The sequence below is a fragment of the Rhinatrema bivittatum genome, chromosome 14 (assembly GCF_901001135.1).
Source record: "Rhinatrema bivittatum chromosome 14, aRhiBiv1.1, whole genome shotgun sequence".
Taxonomy (NCBI): Eukaryota; Metazoa; Chordata; class Amphibia; order Gymnophiona; family Rhinatrematidae; genus Rhinatrema; species Rhinatrema bivittatum.
In genome coordinates this window covers 18603012-18629728 of record NC_042628.1, presented here as the reverse complement: position 1 = coordinate 18629728, position 26717 = coordinate 18603012, and the positions used below count along the sequence as shown (strand labels likewise).

At 44.4% G+C, this 26717-nt stretch overlaps 1 protein-coding gene across 2 annotated transcripts in view; it reads left to right on the top strand.

Moving 5' to 3' along the window:
* Positions 1-26353, top strand: part of VPS35L (VPS35 endosomal protein sorting factor like) — a 78303-nt gene extending 51950 nt beyond the window's left edge. Inside the window, exons 25-31 of one of the 2 annotated variants that reach the window (XM_029576554.1) lie at positions 1316-1393; positions 3218-3332; positions 8202-8341; positions 10020-10185; positions 12076-12194; positions 21842-21988; positions 25288-26353. In XM_029576554.1, the coding sequence (XP_029432414.1) occupies positions 1316-1393; positions 3218-3332; positions 8202-8341; positions 10020-10185; positions 12076-12194; positions 21842-21988; positions 25288-25386 (864 nt within the window). In that variant the 3' untranslated portion in view covers positions 25387-26353. Of the gene's footprint in view, positions 1-1315; positions 1394-3217; positions 3333-8201; positions 8342-10019; positions 10186-12075; positions 12195-21841; positions 21989-23358; positions 25243-25287 lie in introns of those variants that run through there. The other variant, XM_029576553.1, reaches the window with a different exon arrangement.
* Positions 26354-26717: the final 364 nt, after the last annotated feature.

Sequence of the window (26717 nt, the reverse complement as noted above, 5' to 3'; positions counted from 1 at the left end):
CCTGCAGACTATCAAACCAGTGGGGTTGGGAGGGACCTAGCTGTTAACTGGGCAAACTGGTGAAACTGGCAACGGCGTGGATGCGCGCGCCTTTTAAAATTCCACTTAAGTGGTAGAATGGGGATTTACGTGGCCAGGCACAGCCACGTGCGCGCAAGTTATAAAATGGCCTGCGCGCCGGCGTCTTGAATGAGGACCTCCTGTAAGGAGTCCTGGCTTGTGAATGGGGGCGAGGTCCCCGGTAAAGATGGCCACCGGGCTTTCCTGGGGAGGCAGAGCGCTTTCTTCTTGTCCTTTTTTCTTAATCTCCTTTTATTACTGGGATTTTAAGATGAGCATCTTGCTGAAGTTCGAACCCTGTTCTCCGTTCTGCGATAGGTTCCAGCGTAGGTGAGGGTAAGGTCCAGAAGTGAAGCATGGAAAAGGGATGGTGGGAGGATTCAATCCCAGAGCCCTAGTCACCGCTGGGGCTGACGAGCTGCGCAGCAAACTGGGCTAGGAGCAGGATCTGAAAGGTTTCCGGCTTAATAACTGCACCTTTTATATATTTTTATCTTAATAAAGTGACTGTCTAGTTTTTAATTAGAACTCTGTGGAACCATTTATCTCAACGAGCCTTTGCCAACTTGAAAGCTAGGCAGAAACTCCTGTTTAGTTATTGCTATTGGTACTAGCTTTCTGGTGACTAGGGCTGATGTCAAAGGGCATTCTCTCTCCAGAAATTCGTGTTAGCAGATGGCTCCAGGTCATCAGCCAGCCCTGCTTTTGCCCCATCTATGGATGACTCATTCCACTTTCTCTAAGAAAAAGCAGGGCTATAGGTTATGCTTTTGTTTTCTTACATTTTATGTACTGTTTTGTATTATACTGTTAGTTGTGGGTTAAGCATTTTTATTATTTCTGTTTGTTGCTGTTTTTTGGGGGGTTTTTTTTAATGTTTATTTAAGAGTATGTTTGTTTAAGTGTATTCTTGTATTTTAATATAGAATATCAATGTTTTATTCCTGTAGCCCGCCTTGAGCCGGTCTCCTGGAAAGGAGGTTGTTAAATCTGTAATTGATTCATTGGATGCCTCGGGTCAGAGCCTGCACCTGATACGGGCCATCCTGGAGATGCACCTGAGGGGCCAGTTCTTCCCTTGCGTCCGCAGCTTTTGCCCCTTACTTCTCTGGGCTGCCTCAGTGTATGTCTAGGCTTAAGAGCATGGTGGCTGGCAAAAGGGGTTTACTGCTAACGGGCTGATGAATACAAAATGTGTAAATTTAGCCTGGAAGGGCTTTTGCGTTCTAATGCTGAGAATGTTTTTAATGCGCAGAGCGTGAACCAGCTGGCCATGGAAACCAGAAAGGTGATGAAAGGGAGTCATTCCAGGAAGACGGCGGCGTTTGTCAGGGTATGTGTGGGGAAGGCGCTCTGCGCAGGAGCTGGGTTGTTAACAGCGCGGTGCACTTTGAAGAGACAAAGGATAGATTTCCCCCTACGTCATCCCGTTTCTAATGCAGTCTCCCTAGAGTAGAAAAGCAGAAGCACAGAATGGCGCTTTGCACGGCACGTTTGGAGTTTGTATTCTGCTTAAATGATTCCTTATGTTTTTAACTGCTTTCAAGAGGGGTAGTTTGCTTTAAACACAACCTAATTCTGGGCTCTTTATTTTGTGCCTCTGGCATTTTTAGAGTACCTACGAGACTGGCACCTAATCTTATCTCATGGAAGATTCGTTAAAACTTAACTAGAAGAGTAACTATTCTGCTATTGCAGGTGACTGTCCTCAAATAGCAATGCACATTTCTAGTCTGAATAATAAATCAGATTATTTTTATGTTATTTTTATTTTTCAAAAAAGAACAAACCAAGTATAGGGGAATAAAGAGAAAAAAAAAAAAAGGAAGCAAAGTGCACTAGGAAATCAATCATCAGTTTTTAAGACCTCACTAGGGGAAGTAAGGAGGGCATAAACCAAAACTTAACTGCCTTTTATATCTTACTCCATTCAACCAATATAATACAAACTGAGAGACCATTGAACACAAATAGTGAGAAGAGCTGTGTTTTGCAAGAAAGCCCCCAGTTGCACCAGGTCATAAAATAGATCTCTCTTCCCCTCCAACTTCACAAAGCATTTACATGGAGCTCTTAATATAAAAGTAGCACCAAAGGCCATTACTTTCTCTCATTTGCATTGAGAAACAGAGTAATCTTCTGAGCCATATCCGAAATATCTTTACAATGAAAAACCGTTTTCAAGCTTCATGCTGTCTGCTTCTAAAACAAACAAATTAATAAGGTAGCCCTCCAGGAAACCTCAATCTTTTGAGTCTTGCAAGAAACCAGTAAAGGCCCAAACTGCCTGCCCCGCATTCCCAGAAGAATTAATCTCAGATTCTACCCTCCCAGACATGGGAAAGTAAACCTTCGATCTAGGAGGCATGGACTTAACTGGGATCTGCAGGACTTTAAGATAAAACTTTCGAACCATCTCCAGCGATGACATCAATGAGGAATTAGGAAAGTTTGAAAAACGACGTTTACACCTCCCAAAGAAATGTTCAAAATTCTCCGGTCTGCGATGCCGGACCCCTTTGTCCCTACTCAAGGCTGCTTCGCAGTCCTGTAACTTTTTACATTGCTTTGCTGATATCTCCATCCTCCCTTCTTGTTCTTTAAAAACAAATAAATTGTGAGTGAGCACCTGTCGCTCTCAAGGCCCATAATAGCTGTCCTCAAAAGTCTGTAGCGTAAGTGAAGCCCACAAACGATGTCCTTTATTTCTCCAAGGCATTCAGAAGTGATTGTGATTTGCCAGTACATAAGCACTTGCCATTGGAGCCACTGGGGCAGCCCAAAAGTGTGTGTGGTTTAATGTTGCGCAGTTGCTTAGGAGAAGGCGAGCGCTGCCAGTAGGAAGGGGCGGTGAAAATTCTGCAGCTATCTCAAAATCGCTTGCAGTGAGGACCTGTCGGATGAGAATGGTGCTGTACCTTTAGAGGCGGATTTATGGGCCATTAAATATTGCTGCTTTTTTTTTTTTTTTTTTTTTCTTTCAAATTTTCACAAAATCCAAACTTTTTAGTGATCTTTTGCATACTTAACTCCTCTGCATAATTTATTATACAATTCTGAATTGTTGCAGAATTTTGACCTTGAAGAAGAGCAGTTGCATTCTTTATCTGCAAAAAAAAAAATTAACATTTTTTTTTTTCCCCCACCCCCTTTTTAGGCTTGTGTTGCCTTCTGCTTCATCACCATTCCCTCCCTGACTAGCATCTTTTCACGCCTTAACCTCTACCTTCACTCCGGACAAGTGGCCTTGGCAAACCAGTGCCTGTCGCAAGGTAAACTTGGCTTGTTTCAGCATGACCGAGCCTTTCAGGGTGAGGGTCGGTGGGATTTCTAGTTTCCTCTGCTTAAATCGACTGCCCTGCAATTGGGTGAAAGCGCATGCCTAGTTCCGCTGCGCGTGTTGGTCTTCTACCTGCGTTGTAGCGGAGGCGCTCCCAAGGCGGGGTTAAGTCGGGGAAGAAAAGCATGCGTAGTGTTGGATTTTCAAAACCATGTATGTATATTTATTTTTGATTGGGAAAACGTATCCGCAGGAAAAGTGGCTGCAAAACTTCTGCAGGTACTTTTTTTTTTTTCTTAGACTGTTTTCAAAGGGAAAATATGCATGCGTTTGACCTTTTGAAAATTGATACAAAATGCTGGTGGGCCATGCAAGTGGTATGAAAATGAATACACATCGCAAAACACCACGCAAACCCTGGATGAGTGTTCCTGCTGTGCCAGGGCGTAACAACGGGTGGATATGGAGATCAAGACTCCGTTCCTATAGCTTGCTTGTAAACTTGCGGTTCAGAGATTGACATCACCTCCAGCCCTTTATAATCAAGCCCTGTATACGAATGTATCTTAATTCTGGATATAGTTAAGTGTGCAAGTATTTATTTTATTTTAGATTGTTATATTCCACTTTTCGGCACTTCAAAGTGTGTACATCAAAGCAGATTACATTCAGGTACTGTAGGCATTTCCCTAACCTCACTGGGCTTACAATCTAATTTTGTACCTGAGGCACTATATCCCTTGCTCTGACCACTAGGCTAATCCTCTGCAGATGGACTTTTTTTTCCCCATGGTCCTTTTTTTCTTTTTCGAGCATGACATTGTCCGAGCTGACGCCGGGCTTCGACTAAGGATTTTATTGCAGGATGGTGATTTCACTGCATTTTGTTTGAACGCGATGCACGTACAGCTAGGGCCCAGGGATTTAGAGCAGGACTGGACGCGATGCCAGAGCATGTTTGGAGAAACAAAAGAGCTGCAGAGTCGGTTTTGTGCGCTGGGTTTCTTCGCTCCTTTGTCGGCCCACAGACTTTGCATGGACCCAAACACGAAATAAATTCCAGACAGCATGTCCGACTCCTATTCTTAATAGTTTAATTTCCTTATTGGCTTTTTTTTGCAAATTGTTGGGGGTTAACACATGATCTTTTGTGAAGCAGACTTTTAAATGAAGTGGGGTCAGAGTATCCTTCTATGTCCTTAAAGCCAGCAGAGTAGCTGAGTTATAATGATGCTTTTTGTAAGGTTAACACATGTTAAGGTCTCTTCCTCAGGCATTCATTTTTTACTTAGTAATTCTTAAGAGGTTGTGCCGGCCTCCCCAGACACGCACAGACCTCTGCCCTCCCAGGCCAGAGCTGGATGTAAATAAGACACAATAAGAATTGTCTCCTCCAAAGTCTTCCTGCCCTGAGCTCTCTTTCATTTCATCTGCATTACAACTTTGTGTAGGGTGGGGACTGGAACAGAGAAATCAGCACTGCCTTTAGCAGCTGAGAAAGTCGTTTGACAAAGGAAAAGCTGGGAAGAAAGCAAACTTTTCAGCTGATCTGAAAAAAAAAAATCTCATTCCAATTCTATTCAGTGAAATGAGGTGAAGAAAGGTCTGGATGGCACTTAGTCGCCTATTATAGCCCTTCTGATCCATCGCTCCAAAACTAGGGAGGATTATGCACGGCCAGCAGTTTGAAGTTGCATTTTAATATTATATACCAGAATGTTGGCTCTGCTAAAATGTTTAGCTGTGGGCACAGTTGCCATCATTATAACTTCTTACGCCTTTTAATAGTAAAAGCAGCTTTTAGGGAAAAAAAATGTTCTTTCCTTTTGATAGGGCTAAGAAAATCCCAAAACACCTAACGTTGCACGGGGAGCCACTGCCAGCCCGAATCAGAGTCTGAAAGAGTAAGATTTTCCACAAACTCCAGAAAACGTAATGGGATCTGGGTTCACGGTGGCAAAATCCCAGATGCTCTTAGTAGTTGGCTCCATTCGATATTTCTTGCCTGGGTCTGTCCTGGGGAGGATTAGTTTTGAGTGGCCGTGGGCTTGCAAGCTGATTTTCAAGGGGCAACTGCCATTGAAAATCCTGTGGCCACCAGGATGCAAAGCATGGGGACGAGAACACGCCGGCATTTCAAATTCAGGCCCCATATAGTTCAGCCTCCGGGCCACGATACCCAGACTTTCTTCTGCAGAGGGAGGAGGATAACTTCCAAAGGGTTTCTGCCCCGCGGGTAATCCCCCCCCCCCCCCCCCCACCCCTTGTGTGCCCCAGCAAGATTTCCAGCTGCAGAAGAAAGTGGGAAGGAAAAGGATTTATTTGAAACAGGGGATTTCACCACAGGCTCTGGCTGTGCTTGCAATGGTTTTTATATCCCCAGTAGAGTTGGGGAGCAGGGCATGAGCCGTCTTCCCCCTCATCCGTCAGTATCATGCAGGTTCTCAATCTCTACTGACCTTGGCCCCTAACCCGTACCTTACATTTGATTTTAGCCAACAGGTCGAAAAGTGATTTCCCGAAAGTGGAGGGAGGCGCTGGGATTCTGGAATCTGCTTCGGATGTTTGCATCCGAATGTAGAATTTTTCCGCTTGGTGTTTCCCTTGCCGTTCGTATTGGAAGGCAGATTTCTCTCTCTTGTGGTTCTGCCATGTCCTGTCCCTTTTTGAAAGACTGGTATTCCAAGTCCGGTCATGTTTTGGCTCGGGTGGCATGTGCACGGTTTGTTTGATGTGGCATCGAATGTCCTGTGTTTGTTGGTTACTCTGTCCATGGTAACGTGGGGCATGTGCATTATGTGGCAACTGCAGAACATTTACTCCCCCCACCCCCCCGTCGTCTGAACAACACTTTCAATGACATTAATGCGTTTCCATTTGACTTGCCAGCGAAGCAGGTCTAAGGCTTTAGATTGTTGAAGACTAAAAATAGCTTCTCTTGACGGAAGCTGACATGACAGGTGGGAGTCCTCGCTTGTAAAACTAGGGGATCATATATCTGACGCTTGGGGGAACCCATGGAAACGTCCAACCGTTTTTTCTTATGTAGAAACAAGGGTCAGCAAACAAGTTTGTAGGTGATGTTCGTTTTTTTTTTTTTATTATTATGGCCTAGTCTTAAAATATTAAATTTAATCTAATGAAAAGATATCGCTGACAGCCGGTTAGTTAATCCTTCAAGTGGACTGACGTGGCAGAAACACGCCTTTACATTCCTTTATTCCGGAGACGTTGCTGGATACTTACCGGATTTGGGGGGTCGGGGAGGGGGATCCCCCTCTGAAGATGGGAAGGGAGGGTTTGCCTCTGAAGGTGCGAGCTCTTCTGCACCGGTGCCTCCTTAAAGGCTTAGGGGCCACGGTGAGGAGATGGACCCAAGCCTCACAAGGCCTCTGCCTTTATTCAGCCCAGTTTCTGAAAGGGATAAAGAAAGCTTTTTGCATATCCCATGGACCAGTAGTAGCAGAATTCACCGGAGAACGTATATGGTTTTCTTCTCACTCTCCTGCACATCAACAGTTTAAAAATCAGATTTCAAAGCTCCTCCTCTGTTTTTTGGCTTTTGATTCTCCTTCACACCTTATCAGTATTTCCCCCGTTTCCTGTTTTGCAGTTTGTAGTTTCCCATGGCTGTGAGTTTCTTTCCTCCTTATGCCTTCTTCTTTGAATTGTAATGCGGTATGTGTTGTGCTGATCTCCTCCGCAAGCGGAAATGTAAAGACCATCCAGAGTCTGATTGCGGACACCGGAATTGGGCCTTGGATCACTTTACAAGCAGCTGCAGCCAGCTCTATCTCTCTCTCCAAATCACGCAACCACTCATGCTTGCAGGCTTGACTCTTGAGCGTTTAATTGTCGAATACTCGCCATGTGCCAGAAGGTGGAACTGCTTCTTGGATGGAGCTGAGATCCAGAAGTTTAAAATCCTCCTTGGTGGTTTCAGTCCTGTTTCCTGCTTCGAGCAGGGAGCGCTGTGGTGGTCAGATTTTGAGAGCAGCGGTGCTGGTTTATCCGAGCGAGCAGGAAGCGGGTGGAGGGGCCAGGCAGGGTACCGCAGAACCAGACACCCAGAAAAGAAAAGCTGTGGTGTCCCATCCCATTGCTTTCCATCTGCTGCATTATAAACTTTCTGCCTCGTGTCCTTTCTCTTTGATTCTTACAGTACAAAACCAAGCTTGGCCCACGTCCTCTCCCCTCCCCCATGTTCTACCTCCTCTCTCCAGGGGGTAGATGACAGTCTCATGAAACCAGGAGCCTCTGCTCAGAGTTTGGCTCAACAAGAAAAAGGGAATAGTTTGTGCTGGAAAGCAAAACGGGACACCTGGAAGTTTTAAGAGTATTATTGAAACCCTTTTTTTGAAATATGAAGATAATGTTTGCGGTAAATGTATTAAAACAGAGCATCTTAAAATGGTAGAGGGATGGGTATCGGAGGAAGTATCACAATGTTTCACTGGAATACAGAGGAAAAGCTGCAGATGTACAATTTAGCTAACCAAGTAAGAGGGGGAGAGAGAGGGACTTGGCAATTCTGTGTCCCTTTCTTTCTTTGGCTCATAATTCCTACTTATGAAACACATGAAAACTAGACACACACACAGGGCTGGGTTCAGCAGCACGGGGAGTGGCTCACTAACCCTGATTTTCAGCACGAGCACCGAACTTGGAAGCCTAACTCTAGGCCTTCATTTAGGAGCCTAGAGTTAGGCTTCTAAGTTCGGCTGAAATTAAGAACCTGATTTGGGTGCGTAACTTTAGGTTCCCAAATTTGAGGAGCCTGTATTTTTTTTTTTTTTTTTATAATATCGGCCTCCTGGTGTATAAATGATGGCCGCCTTTTTTTTTTTTTTTTTTTTCCCAGCTGATGCCTTTTTCAAAGCTGCTGTTAGCCTGGTCCCAGAAGTGCCCAAGGTGATCAGTGTGGATGGAAAGGTGCGATCCTCGGAAGCGTTTCTCCTCGAATTCCTCAGTCATTTCTTTTCCACTTTGCTGATGGTCCCTGTAAGTAACTTTTGCCGCTCATCTTGGTATGGGTTGGAGATGGGCTTTTCCCCTGCCCCCGGGTTCCTTCTCTAGCGTCTCCAGTAACAGGGAGCCTTTCTGCATGGCTTGGCTTGTAGGCCAGATTCTTCGTAGATTTCCACGCCTTTGAAAGGATGAACAAAAAGAGACTAGCGCACGGGTTTTCCAGATCACACAAGTCCCTTCGGATTTGTAGAAGGGGGGGCCTGTGAGGTTTCTTTAAAAGCTGGCGCAGCCAACAAAGACTCCAGTTCTCCCTGCAGGACTGATACAGCTACTCAAACTCTGCCCGTATGAGCAAAGTAATGCCAGGCAATCAGTTTAACTACAAATTCTGTTCTCTTCCGTGTGTGAAGTAGAAGGTCCCAGGTGTTTTATGTCACTGGAAAATGTAAAAATCTGTTGTACAGCGGCAGAAATATGAATAGATCCGTGTTAAAGGATTTGCTCGCACCTGGCAAGTGCACTCCTGGAATCCTGATGTAATAGAGAGGGCTCAGCTCCTAATTAATGGGCCTAAACTTAGGAGACTTATTGACCTCCCTGAATTTTGGAGTCTTAGACGGCCAGCACTGGAAGTCAATGCTGAGTGCCTAATTTCATTGCTTGACCCACTTTTAAGATGCCTAAATTTAAGTGCTCAGAGATGGCCAGTTTTTAAATTCAATAGTCTCGGCTCCTAGCTTTCAGAATTGGGCACCTTGGTCTTTCGAGTATTGGGCTTATAGTAGATGATGCTAGATAAGGGCCAATTGCCTCACCCAGTTTTGCCCAGTTGTCGTCTTCTCTCCCTCTTTACCTTGTTGGGTAGAGAAGCAGATTAAATTCTCATACTTAAACCAACATTGGCTCTCCTCTCTGCCCTGCCCTCCCCCCCCCCCCCCCCCCCCAATCCTCCATGTCCTTACCCAGCCTCTTGACCCTGATTCCACCATTGGTCGGCCCCTGTGACATAGTAAGGGCAAAGGGCCGTCGGCGCCATTTTGATTACTGGCAGCCGACAGCCCAAGTGCAGGAGATCGCTCCCAGACCCCCGCTGGACCACCAGGGACTTTTGGCAGGTCTTGGGGGGGGGGGTCAGGAGGGTGGGGGGTTGTAGTTTGTTTTTTAAGGTTTGTTTGTTTGTTTTGGTTTTTTTTTATATTCGTGCCATAAGACTCACAGACATTTTCCCCCCACTTTTGGGGGAAAAAAAGTGCATCTTATGGAGTGAAAAATATGGTAGCTTAGTGTCCAGCTGGACAAATTTGGGTACAGTCCCTACCAGTTGAGATTTATTTTGTGAAACCTGGGCCCTTAACTTTGGAACCCTCTCCGTAATCTCATTTTTTTCTCCCACTGTCCTAGCAAGGGCTGCCCTGGGACACCGGCCATTGTGCTGAGAGATTGGCAGTCTTCCCAAACTTGTGAGCCTGAGTCCAGTACTGTAGTTTCTTTTCAAAACTCTGGGTAATATTTATTATGTCCGCCACTGAGTGGTGTTTAAAAAAAATTAGTAAACCTGATCGGTTACTCTTTTGGGACAAACATGTGGAGCCTATGCGAACACTGTCTTGTAAAGTTCATTGTCCATGTCCTCTAAATGCTTTATCATCTGTGTTGTAATTATTTGGTCATCCCCTTTTTTTGGGTGCCTAATTCTTGCTTTGTTCTCTAGGATCATCCAGAGCAAGGAGTCTTGTTTCTGGTGCGAGGGCTCCTGAACGTCATTGAGGATTACACTTGGGAAGATAACAGCGATGATAAAGTCCGCATCTACACCAGTGTCTTGCACCTGCTTTCTGCAATGAGCCAGGAGACCTTCCTCTACCATGTAGACAAAGGTACGGGGGAGGGAGGGAGGGAGGGAGTCATTAAATGCAAACCACTTTCTCTTCCAACATGCAGAAAACGTCTTTTATAAAAGTTCTTTTTATTACCATCATTTTGGATTCAGTGCTGTCCTGGATTCGGGTCGAAATGAGCTTTCATGCACATCTATGCTCAACCACAGCATCGCTCCTTTTGTAAATTATTGTTTGTTCGACAAAACCCCTAAAGTACACATTATATGTACAATGCCTTCTGATGTAATGGGACAATGTATAAACCACCTCTACTGACAATGTCACAACTAGGTGCTGAGCAATTGCCGTTTGGTTTTTAAGAGCAGAATTTTTTCTTCCTTCTGTTAATTGGACGCTTTTCTGTTGTCGTCTTTGATGAAAAATGACAATGTAAAGAATACACTGGAGGGTGGCAGTATTAGTGTCCAAGAACCTCAAATTCCTATGAATTGAGCCAATGTCACATTTCGTAGAGCGAGAGGTGACCCTCATGACTTGGCAGGCAGCGAGAGCCTTACCGACACATTACTTTGCTTCAGTAATTTCAGATAAAGAGAGGGTTGCAGTCTTTGTTCTTGGATGACAGCAGGAAGTTGGTGGGAGAGGAAGTAGCCTGCAGAGCCGAGAAGAGTGGCAGGATTGTTTAATCCCTCGCTGCTTTTGGCTCTGCACGCTGTGAAAGCGTGCACCTCTGGCGTTATTGCATCTGTCATAGGGCATCTGATTTGATGCCATTGGTGCCAGGGGGGGATGCTGCAAGCGCTCTTCCTTGAAATGAAGCCCCGCATAATTTAGGGGACAGATCAGTAAAATATAGACGGTGCTGGGTCTAGTTGGCCACCTGAGGGATCGAATCCTGCTTCTCCCACAGATGCTGCTTGGGAAGGTGGGCAAGTCGCTTCATCCTGCATTGCCTCGGGCACAACTTCAGGCTGTAAACTCTCTTGGGCAATACCTGAATTGTAGCTTGCCTTGAGTTTGGATTTGGAAAAGGCAAGTAATTAAATCTAACAACCAAATCCAACATAGAAGAAAACATTTTGAGAGATCTTTTCCCTTTATTCGGCAAACCCGTGTTTCTTGTGCTGAAATAAATCTCTACAAATATTTTTGATTCTGCAGTGTGCTATTTCCATTTTTGATTTTGAGTTGTTTAGGTTTATTATGGAGGTCTCCAGACATTTATAAAGCCAAACCCTAGCAGCCAGACTTGAGAATGTAAGAACCATTGCTTTATGGGGGTAACGTAGACGGCATGGGAATGCGTGTTTACCAGTATTAACGCCCCCCCCCCCCATCCACACTGAAGCACCACAAGCTCCTTGAGAAATGCACGTGCCGCCGTTTCTGAAGCCGGGTTCGGTGGTCGGCGCCCCTCCGCATTATAGACGATGCAAATTTAGGAGCGCTTTTGCAACCAGCGGAGAGATTCAACCCAGCCTCAGCTGGGCCATCAAAACTATTCATTTCTTGGTGCTCTGAACAGTAATTGGGAAAACCATCTGCGTGTGGCAGACTCTCTGTTAATAAACTGCTCCTTCCCTAATTGGCGCTCTGCCTTAATTCATACTTGGGAAGATGGGGGAGGGGGGCCCCCATCTGCTTTCAGTGCAACAAGTTCAGGGGGTCCTTGGAGCAAGAATCTGATGGGAGAGTAAGTAGATAACACTTCCCAGTTAAAAATCAGCTTTTCTGAGCAGAGGAAGGTAGAATGCACTGTACGTCTGCTTCTAAACTGCAGGCAACATTTGTGTGTGTGTGTGTGTGATAGAATGAGAACATGGAAATAAATCCATAAATCTGTTACAACAAAATAAAGAAGCCTAGCGTGATCCGTATGCAGCCGCGTCTCGCTGCGTCACATGACTCTGCTTTTCCCCCCCTCAGTGGATTCCAATGACAGCCTCTATGGAGGAGACTCAAAGTTCCTGGCGGAAGTTAACCGGCTGTGCGAGACCCTCATAGGCCAGATCCTGGATCACCTGAAGACCCTTGGAAAGGACGAGGTAAATGAACATTTGCCCCTTTGTCTGTTCGTTCCATCATGCTCGGTGCAGTGCAGGGAACCCCAGGTAACGTGTTGACAAAGTTGGGGAGATTGTTGGGATTTTTGCTTTGGTTCTTTTAATAACCCATCCACATCTGAAGAAATGGTTATAAATAGGGTCCATATATTCTTCGGTTGTGTGTGGTCAACGTCAAGTTTGCTGAAAATGCACCTGAACTGAATGGTTAGGTTTCATATCTTTAGGTTTTGCCAGATACTCAACAGCAGTGCTATAAGAGCCCAAAGGATTATTTTATATTCTGAGAGGGGCATTTTATTTTATTTTTTTGTCGCCTCAAAATCCTGCCACCTAAAGCTAACTCGTTGTAGAACCGCCCCTGCTAACAAGTGAACCTGCACATTGTGCTGGGATCCACGCATGCCCCTTAATTTTCAAGCAGACTGAAAAGTTTACTTTGAAAACTTTGGGATAAAGTTTGTCTACTTTGTACCTGCAAACTTCAGCCCTCCAAGGATCGCTGAAAATTACTCTCTCAATGTGGTCTCCCAAAACAAGAGTGAGAGCCAGAATCGATGCAGCAGAGAAAGGTTCACAGTCCTAAAAAGCGGCAATCAGAAGATAATGAAACTCGTGACCTGTAAATACCTTTAGCGCCATTTGTAGCTTTGTGTTCCGTCTGGACTGAACCCCTCGCACACTGGTGTCAGCTCCTGCCGCCTCTCTGCAAACACGTCAGTCATTCCAACTCTTGGGATCTCTAATCCCAATTGAATCAAGTGTAGACAAACCCATTGCCTTTAATAGGCTGCTCTTGGGAGTGAGAAATTGAAGTGATTTGTGGAAGATGAGAGGAGACCAGGCTATAGGAGAAGGGACCTGTACCTTGGTGTGAAACCGGACCCTTGTAGGTTCACATCCCAAGATGTCCTTTTTGTGAAATAAGCTGTAATCCTATACGGTGGAGTATTACAGGAAATATGGAAGTGTTAAAGATTTCAGAAACCAAAACTTGGGATGATAACAGGACATAGTCTTTCTTTATCTACACTGAAAGAGGCCAGGTCCTCTCTTTGCATGGAGCAGAATTTGACCTTGCAAAAAGGCATGTGCTTAACTTTTTTTTTTTTTTTTTCCCTCTTGCTCCTTTGGGATTCCAGCTCAGTCAGAGCCAGGGCTGGGACATTGGTGCCATGAGCTTTGCAACTACCTGGGGATTTTCTCCCCCCCCCCCCCCCCCCATTCTCCAGAACTCTGCAGTCAAGGACCCTGAATCCTACAGCTAAGGGCCGCATTGCACAATGACCTCTGTGACCCCGGCCGACTCAGGAATCGAACTGGGGACTTTCCCCATGACAGTGCACTGGGCTAGCCAACACCCATGTCTTCTTTTCTCTTAGTGTTTATGAGCTCCTTGCAGCATTTACTTTTTTTTTTTTTAAACAAGTTGCCTCTGTCGTTTTACTGGGTTGTACTGATCTTTTAAGTGGCGTTCTGGCACAACTGAATATGAAGTTGAGGTGCTTATCAGTTTGCTTAGTGCTGAAATGTAGCAGGATATGCCAGATTTCGGTCTTGCATGCATTCCCTTCCCTCTGGTTCTCTTGGGTGACCGGGTTTGAGAACCTAGAAACTATCTCAAACATTCAAGGAGCTTATTTGTTGACTAGGCCGAAGAGCCTGTAAACAAGAGATCAGAGAGTTGGCCAGAAATCCATTGCCAGCATGAGAAGATGAGCCATTCGAAAGACAACTTGTTCATTTTTATTTCAGGTTTAAAGAGGCAAAAACGTCAGAAACCAATGACTGACCTCTCTTCAGATGGCATTTTAGACAGAATTCAGTTTAATAAAATGTGTGTCATTGCTGCCGGTAGCCCTTTCCAATTCATTATAGTAAGTCGAGCTTGCCTTCCTTGGTGCTCTGTGCTTCTCTTAATGAAGCCGTGGCAGTCCTTGCTGATCTAGTGCAGGCCTCGCTAACTTACAGGAGAGAACACGATTCCGCCGGTTACTAAAGCAGGCATGCTGGAAAAACCTGGCGCCTCTGTTCTGGGCTGTGCACACGCAGGGATCCAAAAAAAGCTTTAACATCCCTGCCAAAGTCTTCAGGGCCCCTTTGACACGTCCTGAAGATATGGGGTGGCTAGGAGAGCAAACACCCAAACCATTAAGGGTGTGGGCACGCCCCAACACAACGCACTTTGGAAGGTGGTCTAAACATGCCGGTCCTGTCTGAGTGCCCCCCCCCCCCCCCCCCCCCCGGCAGATGACTGCTGAGAGGGGGGGAGGATGCTTGTTCTGTTGCTGCTGCTTTGCCTTGTACTCCTGCTAGTAGCAGATTTAAATGTTTGCTTTAGTGTGTGTGAGGTGCGGCCGTAAGTTCCTGTACTGTTAGATGCTCGGGTTAACTCTGTCCAGGCTAAGGAATAAAAAGCGGCAGGCAGTATATGAGGTTCTAGATCGCCTCTCTTCTGCGGAAAGTGCCAGCTTTATCCCCTTCCGCATGCCACCCCCCCTCCCCCTCCCCAAAATCACTCGCCAGCTTTGAAAAATGGAAAAGTCTAAGGTTGCCCCCCCAAGGACTTACTGCACACAAAGTCCACAGGCACGAGGGGAGGGGACGCACAGACATTCAGTCATCTGATAAGTTTCTGTTCAGACGGAACCAAGGCTAAATGGACTTCACCCCTTTCCTACTTCCTAGGGCTTCGGATAGGTCGCTCTTTTGGCATTAGACCAGAATCGAATGACTTGTTGCTGGAGGGGGAGGAGTGTTCGCTCCCTCCCTCATGCTGAGGGTGCTGGTGATACCCAATTAAGAACGTGGGGAAGATGCTGTCACGCGTCCCCGCTCGCTTTTCACTTGGAGACCACTGCATTCTGGGAGTAGCTTCTCCCCCAAAAACCAAAAAGGTTCCTCCTGAGAAGCGAAGCTTAAAAGCGAGCTGGCGTGTCTGCCAGGGACTGGAAAGCTTCTGGGGAAATGAGAAGCTCGAATATTGTTAGAGACCTTTCTTTCAGACTTGTTTGGCATCACGCCACAAAATTCATTATGTGAAACAAGACTTTGATAATAATGCTTTAATGGTCCGTTGCATTTAAATCCCATAAATGAGAATTGATTTTCTTACACAAGAAAGCTTATTTACAGATAGTTTAAATAAAACAGAGCTGGCCATTTAATTTTGTTATAATCTCATGGCAACAATTCAGCTAACGTGTTTCAGTGCATTTTTTTTTAAGGGTGCTTGTTGCTTTCATCGTCCGTCTGTCTGTATGCATAGATTGGAAGCCCTTCCCGCACATGGATGTGCCTGAAATTTTGTAGGTGCCTGTACCACCGGGGTTCTAGCAGCCTTGCCGAACACGGGCCACATTCGCGCACAGGGAGAGCTCCCGATTGATACTCCTAGAGCAGTTTTGGACCGTGGCTCCTTTGTGCTTGGCTGGAAGCTTGGGCTTCCATACCTATCGGAGCTGGCCAAAAGCCTTCATTCATAGCTACCTGGGGATTTTCCACCATTTTCACTTGTCTCCCTCCCACCACCAGACATGGCAGGGGACAGTCCTTGGCTAGAGGGCCAAAGAACGAAGCTCCCGCCTGCAACCCAGTGCCATGTCCATTCTGAACTTGTCCAGTAGGCATTGCTGCAGGGCTGGTGCAAGCGAATTTAGGTCCTAGGCAAACCTTGGGTCATTCATTCCCCTTTCCCCCAGTTTAAATACTGGTGGCAGTGGCTCCAGCACAGTGCTCCTTTTCTTTGACAGTGTTGGTTCTGGTACTGCACCCCCTCTAGATCTCACACGGGTAGAATTTTAACGTCCCCAAAATCTTGGCGCTCTAGGCAGTTTCCCAGTTTGCTTAATGGAAGCACTGGCCCTGCATTGCTGCCCCTGGGAGCTACAGATTATTCCTTTTCAGGATTCTTCTGTACTGAAGAACTTTGCTGATGGCAGACCTCAATATTTATTGCAAATCCAAATGACCCAGTGCATTACTCTCATACTTTAACCAGATTATGGTGCAGCTCTATGGATTGTTTCCAGCAGTTGATGCAAGCAAAATGTTGCTGTATTTGGTCCTCAGCTTGGCTCGTGCCTTTTGTTTCTACGAGAGATGTATGGAAATGGATACGATGACATTGATGGCTAGTTTTCATTTACTCTCCCTGCTTCAGCAATAATGCATAACATTGGCCATACATAATACTAGCTTAATTTATAGAGGGCTCAAGTGAAATATGAAATGCAGTAATTAATATAGTGGGTTGGCAATGATGTGCAGCTGCTTCAAACTGATTTGATTGAAAGATGGCAGCCAAATTACTAGAGCAATCAAGAAGCTGAGGTTGCTGGCTCTAGGATACAAATAAGTGTTCTCACTGGAAGTACTTTAAGTCCTGCCTAATACCCTTCCTTGCATGGGTATTTTTGTTTCTCTTCCTGTCTCATTCAGCTCTAGTTCCAGTACAGCTGCACTGTCCCATAGTCAGTAGAGCAGGTTACATCCCTCTCAAAACCAACTTCTGATGCTGCTTTTTTCATAAATGCACATCCCGCTGATTCTTCATTGGCCAGGGGCTCAAAGGCTGAGTCTTTCTGTGCCATGGGTATGCTAACAAGGTTCGTCCTTGTGTAATTGCTCCCTCCTGACAGCTTCGATGCACATCAGACCCAAACTTTGAGTTTCTTGCACAGTAGCGCACAAAACTGGTGGCAAGTCACACGGGTCAGCCTCTTATGATACTAGAGTGGTCAGGTGTCCTGCTTTCTGCCAGAAATCCTCCTTTTTTTTTCTGCCCCTGTTCAGGAGTCTGGTACCCTGCCATCCTCCCCGGCAAAAAAAAAGTCTCACCTACTGCACAGCAGCCTGCAGTAGTGAGCGGGAAGAGCAAGAGTCAGTCAGCAAGGTTGTGTGGGACACCCGCAGCCAACGGGAAAGTGCTGTGGATGTGAAGGTGAAACATCTGTGCCAGCAGAGGGGGGGGACCGCTGTCACTAGCTGCAGGGCAACTTACAGGCAGCAACGTCCATGTGCCCGAAGCCAACCTGGGCTTAGAAGGAACGAGTAGCCACAATGAGTGTGCATGAGGGTGGAAGTGACTGCTGCAGGCTTGGAAAGGACTGGCAGCCAGTGCAAGAACTTTGGGTGATGCTGCTGCATTCCTGCTGTGGGGTGGGGTGGAGATAACAGCACGACAGAAGATTGTGTGTGTTAGAGAGCATGTCGGAGATCCAGCGGTGGTTAGGAGGGGGAGAGCAATGGGAGAAGGGTGGGGAGGAAGAGGTGCGAGCTGATGCTGGGGAGAGGGCACTTGTAGGGGTTCAGGGATCTGCTGCTGGACATGGGGTTGAGGGACTTGATACTGGGCAGGGGAAAGGGGGAAGAGAAAGAGAAGGGTTTGGATACGAAGGGAAATGGGAGTAGAGGGATAGGGAGGTAGAAGCAGGTTTATCTTCATCGTAAGGTTTTGAGTGTAGGGATCTAAAGCAAGAAGCATAGTAAGGAACCCGCATAGATGGTCAGCTCTTTATTTATTTATTTATTTATTTTTAATTTTTATATACCGAAGTTCTTGTAGGGACTACAAATCACTCCGGTTTACATAAAACGAAGAACTGCTCAACAGAGAGCTGAGCTTTACATGGAACAGTAGAACATATGGAACAGTATAACTGGTTGACAATTTAACATAGAGCTAAATAAAGAAATAATAGTTTAACTGGTAATAAATAGTAATAAGTAAAGAAATATAATATATTATATAAGCAGTATAACTATTTAACGTAGCAATAAATATAAATATAAGCAATGCCAAATATATATATGAAATAAAGTAAATTTTTGATCTCAAAGATAATTGTCCAGTTGTAGATATTTTAGAATTAGTACTGGATACAGTGACCATAATTAGGGTAATTAGGATACTTAGTAATTAGGGAGTCTGTCACAAAGCGTCTTTGTGTCAGGGAATAATTTCACCTGAATTCTAAATATGCTGTAATCTGCATTACTTGATAAGTTGTACGATATGATTTGCATTTTTACTTAAATTATGATAATTTGTAATATCATAACTATATAACCATATTTACATATACAATTGTATTTCTGCTAATTATATATGCAAATTTAGTGGTAAATTTTGCCCTGCATGTTAGCCATCCTGTGTAACGCTGGTTAGTTGTTAAGAGCAGGGGGCAAAATAAATAAATAACAACATACTGTTTGTTCTTATTGTTTGCAAATTACCTAATTTGGTTTCCAAAATGCAAAAAACATTTCAAAGCAGATTCCTTGCAGAACTTAATTTAAGTCTGTTTACCTAATGTCAACCACCACTTTAATCGCTCATTGAAATTTAGCAAACAAGGTTAATAGTTTTGGGGAAGAGAAATGAAAAAGGGTCAAATTATGAAATCCAATTACACAGACAGAGCCACTAGGCTGCTCATATAAAGAGGGACCGACATATTTGTACCCTTTCTTAGAGCTAATCACATGGAATGGAGGGTGGTGAGTTTGTTGTAGAGGATGCTTGCTTTGTGCTGTATGGATTAGCCTTCCTTCGTGGGCAGGCTAATCCATACAGCAGTGATATTTATTTATTTATTTAAGTTTTTCTATACCGGCATTCGCGATAAAAATCGCATCATGTCGGTTTACAATTAACAAGTAGATAGGGAACAAAAGGCAATAAATAACATTGATCTAAGTAATAATAATAATAAAATAATAGTAATAGTAGTAAAAAACGTTAAACAAGAGAAGGCTAAGGAATGCAGTTACAATAAAACAAGGGAGTAATATAACTTGGATCAGAGAAAAGAAGCAGGGGTTTAAATATATATAACATATATGCCAGTCAATGTGCTTATAGCGTTGAAGAATTGCCCTAATGAGGTAGGGATATTAATTATTATGATTAAGGCAAAGTCTGAGCGAATAGGTAATAATGGAATAGGTTTAGTTTAGTTCAGGAAAGGCTTTCGTGAATAGCCACGTTTTAAGTCTTTTCCTAAATGTAGGGAGGCAGGGTTCCTGTCGCAAATCTGGTGGGATGGAGTTCCACAATGTTGGTCCTGCAGTGGAGAAAGCCCTGTCTCTGGCGGTTATGTGCCTCATAGATTTGGAGGGTGGTACTTGTAGGGTTTCTCTATAGGACTCTCTGATTGGTCTTTTGGACGTGAATTTTTTGAGAGGAATTTGAAGGGTGAGCTGAGATTGTTGATGTATAGCTTTGTAAATAATGGTTATGGACTTATATATGATTCTGTAATGAATTGGCAGCCAGTGCAGATCTTTGAGGATTGGTGATATGTGGTCTCTTCTCCGTGTGTTAGTTAATATTCTAGCAGCCGTGTTTTGGACCATCTGAAGGGGTTTGGTGTGAGATGATGGAAGACCTAATAGCAAAGAGTTGCAGTAATCTAGTTTCGAAAAAATTATTGATTGTAGAATAGTTCTGTAGTCTTGAAAATGGAAGAGTGGTCTTATTCTTTTTAAGACTTGGATTTTATAGAAGCAGTCCTTAGTAGTTTGATTTATGAATGCTTTTAGGTTTAACCTGTTATCCATGATAGCTCCCAAGTTTCTTACTTGTGGAGTTTGTAAATTGAGTGGAGGGTTTGTGTCGATGTTACTGTTTTCAGATGAAATTAGGAGGAGTTCGCTTTTTGAAGAGTTTAGTATTAGATTAAGGTTTGAGAGGAGTCCATCAATTTTTTGAAGACAGGTTTCCCAGAATTCTAGAGTTTTGGTGTATGATTCCTTGACGGGGATGACTATCTGGACGTCATCTGCATACAGAAAGTGTTTAAGGTTTAAGTTGGTTAGCAGTTGGCAAAGAGGGAGCAGGTAGATATTGAAGAGCGTTGGTGAAAGGGAGGAGCCCTGTGGAACTCCCGTAGATGAAGAGTAGTGTTGAGATTCTTTGTTGTGAATTTTGACTTTGTATTTTCTGTTCCCTAAGAACGATTTGAACCATGATAGTGCTGTTCCTGTTATTCCGATGTTTGCTAATTGGATTAGTAGGGTGGAGTGGTTAACCGTGTCAAAGGCGGCTGAGAGGTCCAGGAGGATCAGTAGATAAGTGTGACCTTTGTCCAGGCCCATGATGAGGTAGTCGGTCAGTGAAATTAGTAGTGATTCGGTGCTTAAAGCTTTTCTGAAGCCATATTGAGATGGGAACAGAATTTTATGTTCTTCGAGGTAGTCGGAGAGTCTGGAGTTAACTAATTTTTCCATTACCTTAGCTATGAAAGGGAGATTGGATATAGGACGGAAATTGGTAGGATCATTAGGATTTAAGTTGGGTTTTTTTAAGAGCGGTTTGATGGCATATCAAACCTCGCTGAACGACCTCGCTGAACGACCTCCTGCAGTCGATCTCCTGCCGGCGCCATTTTCCGTACGAAAACGATTCGCGGCGGGAAATCGCTCCCTGACCCCCGCTGGACCTCCAGGAACTTTTGGCCAGCTTGTGGGGGGCCTCCTGACCCCCACGAGACTTGCCAAAAGTCCAGCGGGGGTCCGGAAGGACCTCCTGCCGTCCAATCTTTTTCGTCTATGGCCGCCGCCATTTTTCGGCGCCATTTTGGAAAATGGCGCCGGCTGAAGACGACAAGATTCAGGAGCAGGAGCCCGTTCCGGACCGCTGCCGTTCCGGACCGCCGCTGGACCCGCAGGTTATTTGTTATTTGGGGGGGGGTTCGGGAGGGTGGGGGATTTAATTTAAAGGGTCGGGGGTGGGTTTTAGGGGGTTTTAATGTGCCGGTTTTTCGATTTTTCGATTTTTAACGATTTTTCACGATTTTTCACGATATTTTACCCCCCCAAACGGCAACAATACGATTCCCTCCCCCTCCCAGCCGAAATCGATCGTTAAGACTATCGAGGACACGATTCACATCCCTAATATATATATCACTGCAGCAGTGATTTGGTCTGTCCATAGAACTGCACTGATCGACTTAAGGGATGGGAGACGGGTCCATCATGGCCCTACAAGTTACCACTCTGGAAAATAACCAGAATTTAATGAAGCAGTAGAAAATTCAAGCATGTGGTGTGCCTTTCACCTCCTTTTTTGTTTCTAGATGGTGAAAGTGAGGAGGAGAGATGATAGGGGAACCTATAATAATATAATGAACATGGTAACACGATGCCTGTAACAATGTCTTTTTGAGCAGGAAGCTATTACGTATTGATGGGAGTTCTTGCACCAGAAGGGGCTATTGGCATTCATTACTGGTAATATACAGGCCAGAACGGACACTTGGCCGCTGCCTTACTTAAGAGGTGCCATGCTGGGTCAGACCAGCACTCCATCGAATCCAGCATTGCGTCCCCAATGGAAATCAGCTGGAAGTACCCAGCCGATCTGATGCCCACTCCCAGAAGAGGTGGTAGTTTTCTTGACTAATAATTGTTAATGGACCCTGTCCTCCAGAAAATTATCCAAAAATTTTTTTTTTTTTAAATCCAGCTCTTACTAGCCTTGACAACATCCTCTGGCAACATGTTCCAGTTTTAATTGGGCGTTGATTGGGAAAATACTTAATGATTCTATTTAACACTTGCAGTCTGCTAGGATTGTTGATGTCTTACACTTTGGTAATAATTTCCTTTGCTTTTTATTGTAGACTTTGAAGCGTCAGAGCCAGCTGGCACTGTCACTCTTTAATAGTATTTTAGCGCACGGTGATCTGCGGAACAATAAACTGAATCAGCTTGCAGTCAACCTGTGGAACCTGGCCCAGAAGAATGGCTTTGCTGACACCAAGACCATGGTAAGGGATAGTAGTGGTGCACAGTAATCACCTCTATTTACTTTGACTGCACTGATACCTTGTGCTGTTGTAGGATATTATATACAGTTACTGGATTGATATGGCATAACATAATTACGTTTTATATGCCTCGGTATTTTCAGTCATTTTCATCTTATCACTCCTACTCTGGATTCCATTTCACCATAACAGTGAAAAGGAATCCATCCTTTTCACTATTATGGTTAAGGATCCAGTTGGGCACAGTCATGTTCATGCTCTCCGGATACTCACACAGAGCAGGGCTGAGGGGCACTCGGAATCTCACAGATACAGAGCAGGGCTGAGGGGCACTCGGATACTCACAGATACAGAGCAGGGCTGAGGGGCACTCGGAATCTCACAGATGCAGAGCAGGGCTGAGGGGCACTCGGATACTCACAGATACAGAGCAGGGCTGAGGGGCGCTGGGACTGGGTTTGGGGCAGGCTGGAGACAGGCATCCGGCAGGTTGCACACAAGAATAGCAGCAGGCCTGAGTAGCAAAGTGCAATGCTAGCCAAGAACTGGAGTCAATGAAGCAGATTTGAACAAACAGCTGCACTTACAGGCCAAAAGCTGGAGTTGACAGCCGGTTCACAATGAAGCAGGCTTGGAAAAGAAGCTTGACTTACAAAAAGTCGCACTGCCACGAGGCAGGTCACCCTCTGGGTTGCTGCAAACAGCTTCCCCCTTTTTTTTTGCTGAACCCCAGCCAATCCCCGCTGCCCCGGGGTAAGGCCTCCAGGTCTCTCTGAGCCAGACTTCTCCCTTGCCACTTCTGCTCGCTTCAGGTGCTCGGCTGGTCTAGAGGCTGACTGCAGTCCCGAACTTCAGAGCCGGCACTAGTTCGAGCCCCCATTGGGGTCTTGTCCTGACAAAAACCTTTAGACTTTAACATATATTCCAGAAAGAAATTATGGGGACACAGGTTGTTGGCGGGGAGTGGATTATTGTGATTAATTCTTAGGATGATTCAGGTATCAGAACGGTGACCAAGACTGGACTGTCCTGATGTACAAAACTAGATTGTAAGCTCTCTGGGGATAGGGAAATACCTAAAGTACCTGAATGTAATCCACTTTGAAGTGCCGAAAAGTGAAATATAAATAAATGTTGCAGTGGTTTTCACCAGGTTTCTAGAGGAATCCCTTCCTCCTTCCCAACAGGTCTGGTTTTCAAAATATCTACAATCAATGTACAGAAAATGTTTGCATAAATCTGGCTCAAGGGGAATTTGCCTATTTAGGGTCCCTGAAAGCCAGACTTGTTGGAGGTGGGGAGTTAACTTTTTTTTTTCTGTTTCTTTATAAATTTTCAATATACAAACAAAGATAAATTCTTTGCCTTAGAAACACATGGCGTCCAGCATTAATCATAAAAAAGAAAACACCGAGAAATACAGAATTACTAAGAAACCAAAATATAATACGCTCCTCCACGCCAAGCATTAAGAACAAATCGATGGAGGCAAAGAAATCAAGGGAGCAGCAGAAGATAAGAATGAACTGGAAGAAACGGCACTGGGGAAGGGACTACCGGTCTTTGGGCCTCCAAAAAGGATTTCAGTTGCTCAGGCAGGAAAAAAATGAAGCATTCGTTACCTCTCTTGATAATGCACTTACAAGGATAACGAAGTACAAAAGAGAAACCCAAAGATACAATTTCCTACCTCAAAGCTTAGCTTGGGCAGCTTGAGCAAGATCAGGAAAAATCCTATTGGATTGACCATAAAAAAAGAGAAGAGACCTTTCTAAAGGAATTACACATTACGTTACTCAAGTCTGCAGATGAAATACAGGAGACCAACAAAATACCCCTAACCATAACCTTCCAGTGTGTAGAATTTTCCTGGAAATCGGTCAAGTTATGTCCCTCTTCACATAGACTCCAATAGCTGGCCCCGTGGATCTACATGTGGCTAGAACTCCTTCTCAATCGCAGGTAATTCCTTAGTTTGGAAGAGTGAAACACCCTTCTACCCCCCCCCCCCCCCCAAATATGCCACAAGCTGAGTTAAGCCATGTGGAAGACTCTTAACCTATTTTCTCTGCTTCCTTGCAATCTTTATTTGAAAAGTCACAAGGGTTCGGTCTGGAGAATGTACCTGGGGCTGGGAGTTTGTTACCAAGTTTATTGGGGGAGGATATCGCAAGTTCTGTTAGCAGTGTTCTTGTAGATAACAGATCTGTGAGGATACCATCTCCTGTCTCCTCGCCTCAATCTTTGGGACCTTCTGAAGTTTTAGTAGAACCAGAGACTGTAACATTACCTGATATCTGGAGGGTTGTCTCTCGTATAGAGAAAAACCTCTCCAATACGGTTAAAGAACTTTATGATTACACCTCGGAGGCCTCAGCTAACTTAATCAACGGCCTGCATTACTTGAATCCAGTCTTATGAGTCAGTCTGGTTCTCTTTCCAGTGTTCAGAACACCTTATCGGCAGGAATTAAAAGATAATCTGACTCTTCACCATAAGCAGGAAGTTTTGGAAAATAAGCTTTGAGCAAAGAATTTACGTCTATTAAACTTTCCCAAAGCATATTGTATATCTGGGCAAGAATTGTTTAAAAACTATCTAACAGGTGTCCTACAGTTGACCTTGTCTAGAGATTTTCCACTTTCTAATAGTTATGTACCAGAAGCGAGGAGAGTCGTCCGTGAGGAGGAGGAGGGAGCTATTGTTGTTTCAGCTTTCTCTTCTCCCTCCAGTTTCTCCTTGTTTCTTCAATGGATAACATTAAAGAGAGAGCAACTTTTATTGTTCCCTTTTATTTATGAATCCGACAGGGATTTATTTTTCCGTCCATATTTTAAATGTATGGGTAATCTGTTCTGTGGGCAAAAAAATCCAAGTCTTCCTGGAAGTAGCCAGAGAGAGACAAATGAGGAAAACTGTCTTCCAGTTAAGATCTAAAGGGTGCTCTGTAGGGGCTTCATTCTATCTGCAATCCCTTGTATAAGTTTGTTTTCCTGGACCCATCTCACCTTGAAACTTTTATTTCTGATTAAGACTTCCTAAGGTTAAACGGGGGGTTTGTGGTCTCCTTGGGACAGAGTTACTAATTGTATTCTTTAGATTAGTATGTTCAATATGTTTAAGTTTTGATTATTCCCAAACAGAATGCGGACTTCTTATCAGCATTGTTCTTGTTTTTTTAATACGTATGGGTACATTTTTTCTCTTGTGATATTTTTCTGATTTTGTTTTAAAGCAAATTTAAATTTCAATAAACAGCAAATTAAAAAAAAAAATTTGCATTTTTATTTTTGCTCCAGGTGAAAACCTTGGAATACATCAAGAAACAAAGTAGTCGGTCAGAAATGAGGCATTTTTCCGAGCTGGCACAAAGACTCCCTCTGCAGTCTAGAACTTGATGCCTTTACCCCCGTTTTCACCGTCTTGTCTGGGAACAATCAGGGCTTAGCTATATGGCAAAATGTTGTGCTTTTGCCCTGGACGATCCATGCCCTGAAATGCCAAATCGGTCAATTGGATCGGCTGATATGGTCTCTGCTTGTGCTTCTCCACTGTGCAGGAGCTCCACGCTCGCTGGCAAGGTGCATCTTTTGATTTTCATCGTTACGTAATTCCTATCTGGACGTTGCCCTTCTGAGCACTGAGCCCTTATCCATTGGCATGGCGCATCTCTTCAGTTTACCATCCTCCTCCGAAGGCCCAGTGTTAAATGCAGCGTCAAGATGCAAGTTCACACATCTGTTACCGGCTTTCAGAACTTCTATTCCCCCCTCCACAAACAAATCCTGTATGGCACATAGAGCGCCGTAGAATGAGAAGAGACTTTTACTTCTGTGAGCAAGAGCTCTAAACAAATTGCTTCTGAATCGCTCAGAATTTGTCTTTCTTTCTTAGGCGACATTGCCGACGTTACGTGGATTTTGTGCTTTGAAGATCAATTTAGTTCTTCCGTGAATCAGGTGCAAACGAATGCCTTTCACATTTTCCAACGCGCTCATATTTGACGGATTCACTTAAATTTCATGAATAGAACAATTTTTGATTTAAAAGGTATGGTTCTGAAACGAATCCTTATTGGAGGGAGGCAGCATCTGCCTGTCTTAGGAAAGTTGACTGCAGCTATTTTAATAAGGCAATGCGCCGTATGTGAAGGACCTTTTTTCTATATTTTTCAGTGTTCAGTCACTGTTAAAAGTACTGCAGACCTTTTAGACGAGAACTGAATTCATGGAGGAAAGCAAAAACAGATATGTATTTGAAGCACTTTGTGTTTAATTGAAAATGTACATTTTTGATTAAAACTGTATACTAACCTGTAGTTTTTGGGTGTTGCTTGAATAATTAAAAAGATCACTCTGAATCCACCATGGAGAGTGTGTCAGCAAGCCTTTCAGTCTGTTCCATCCTTTGGTCCTGTAAACAGAGTAAGTGCTGTGAAACCTGGAGCCACCCCTTCCCCTGCACTCACACTAAAGGCGGTGAACTTGATTTTTAGCCAGGAACCTTGTACCAGCAGGCGCATCTTATCCAGCAGCACTGTATAACCTAAGACTGTAAAAAAAATGCCCGGTATGGATGTTTCCAGCACATTCTCTGTCTTGAAGAGAATTGCCTCGCATGGTGCTGATCACCGCTGGCTTCCCATGAGTTGTTTCTGAGCACTGAAAGGCCATTCCTATGCAGTCCTTGTTTGCCTCACCTCTGCCAAGGGTGGTAATTCCTGGACCCT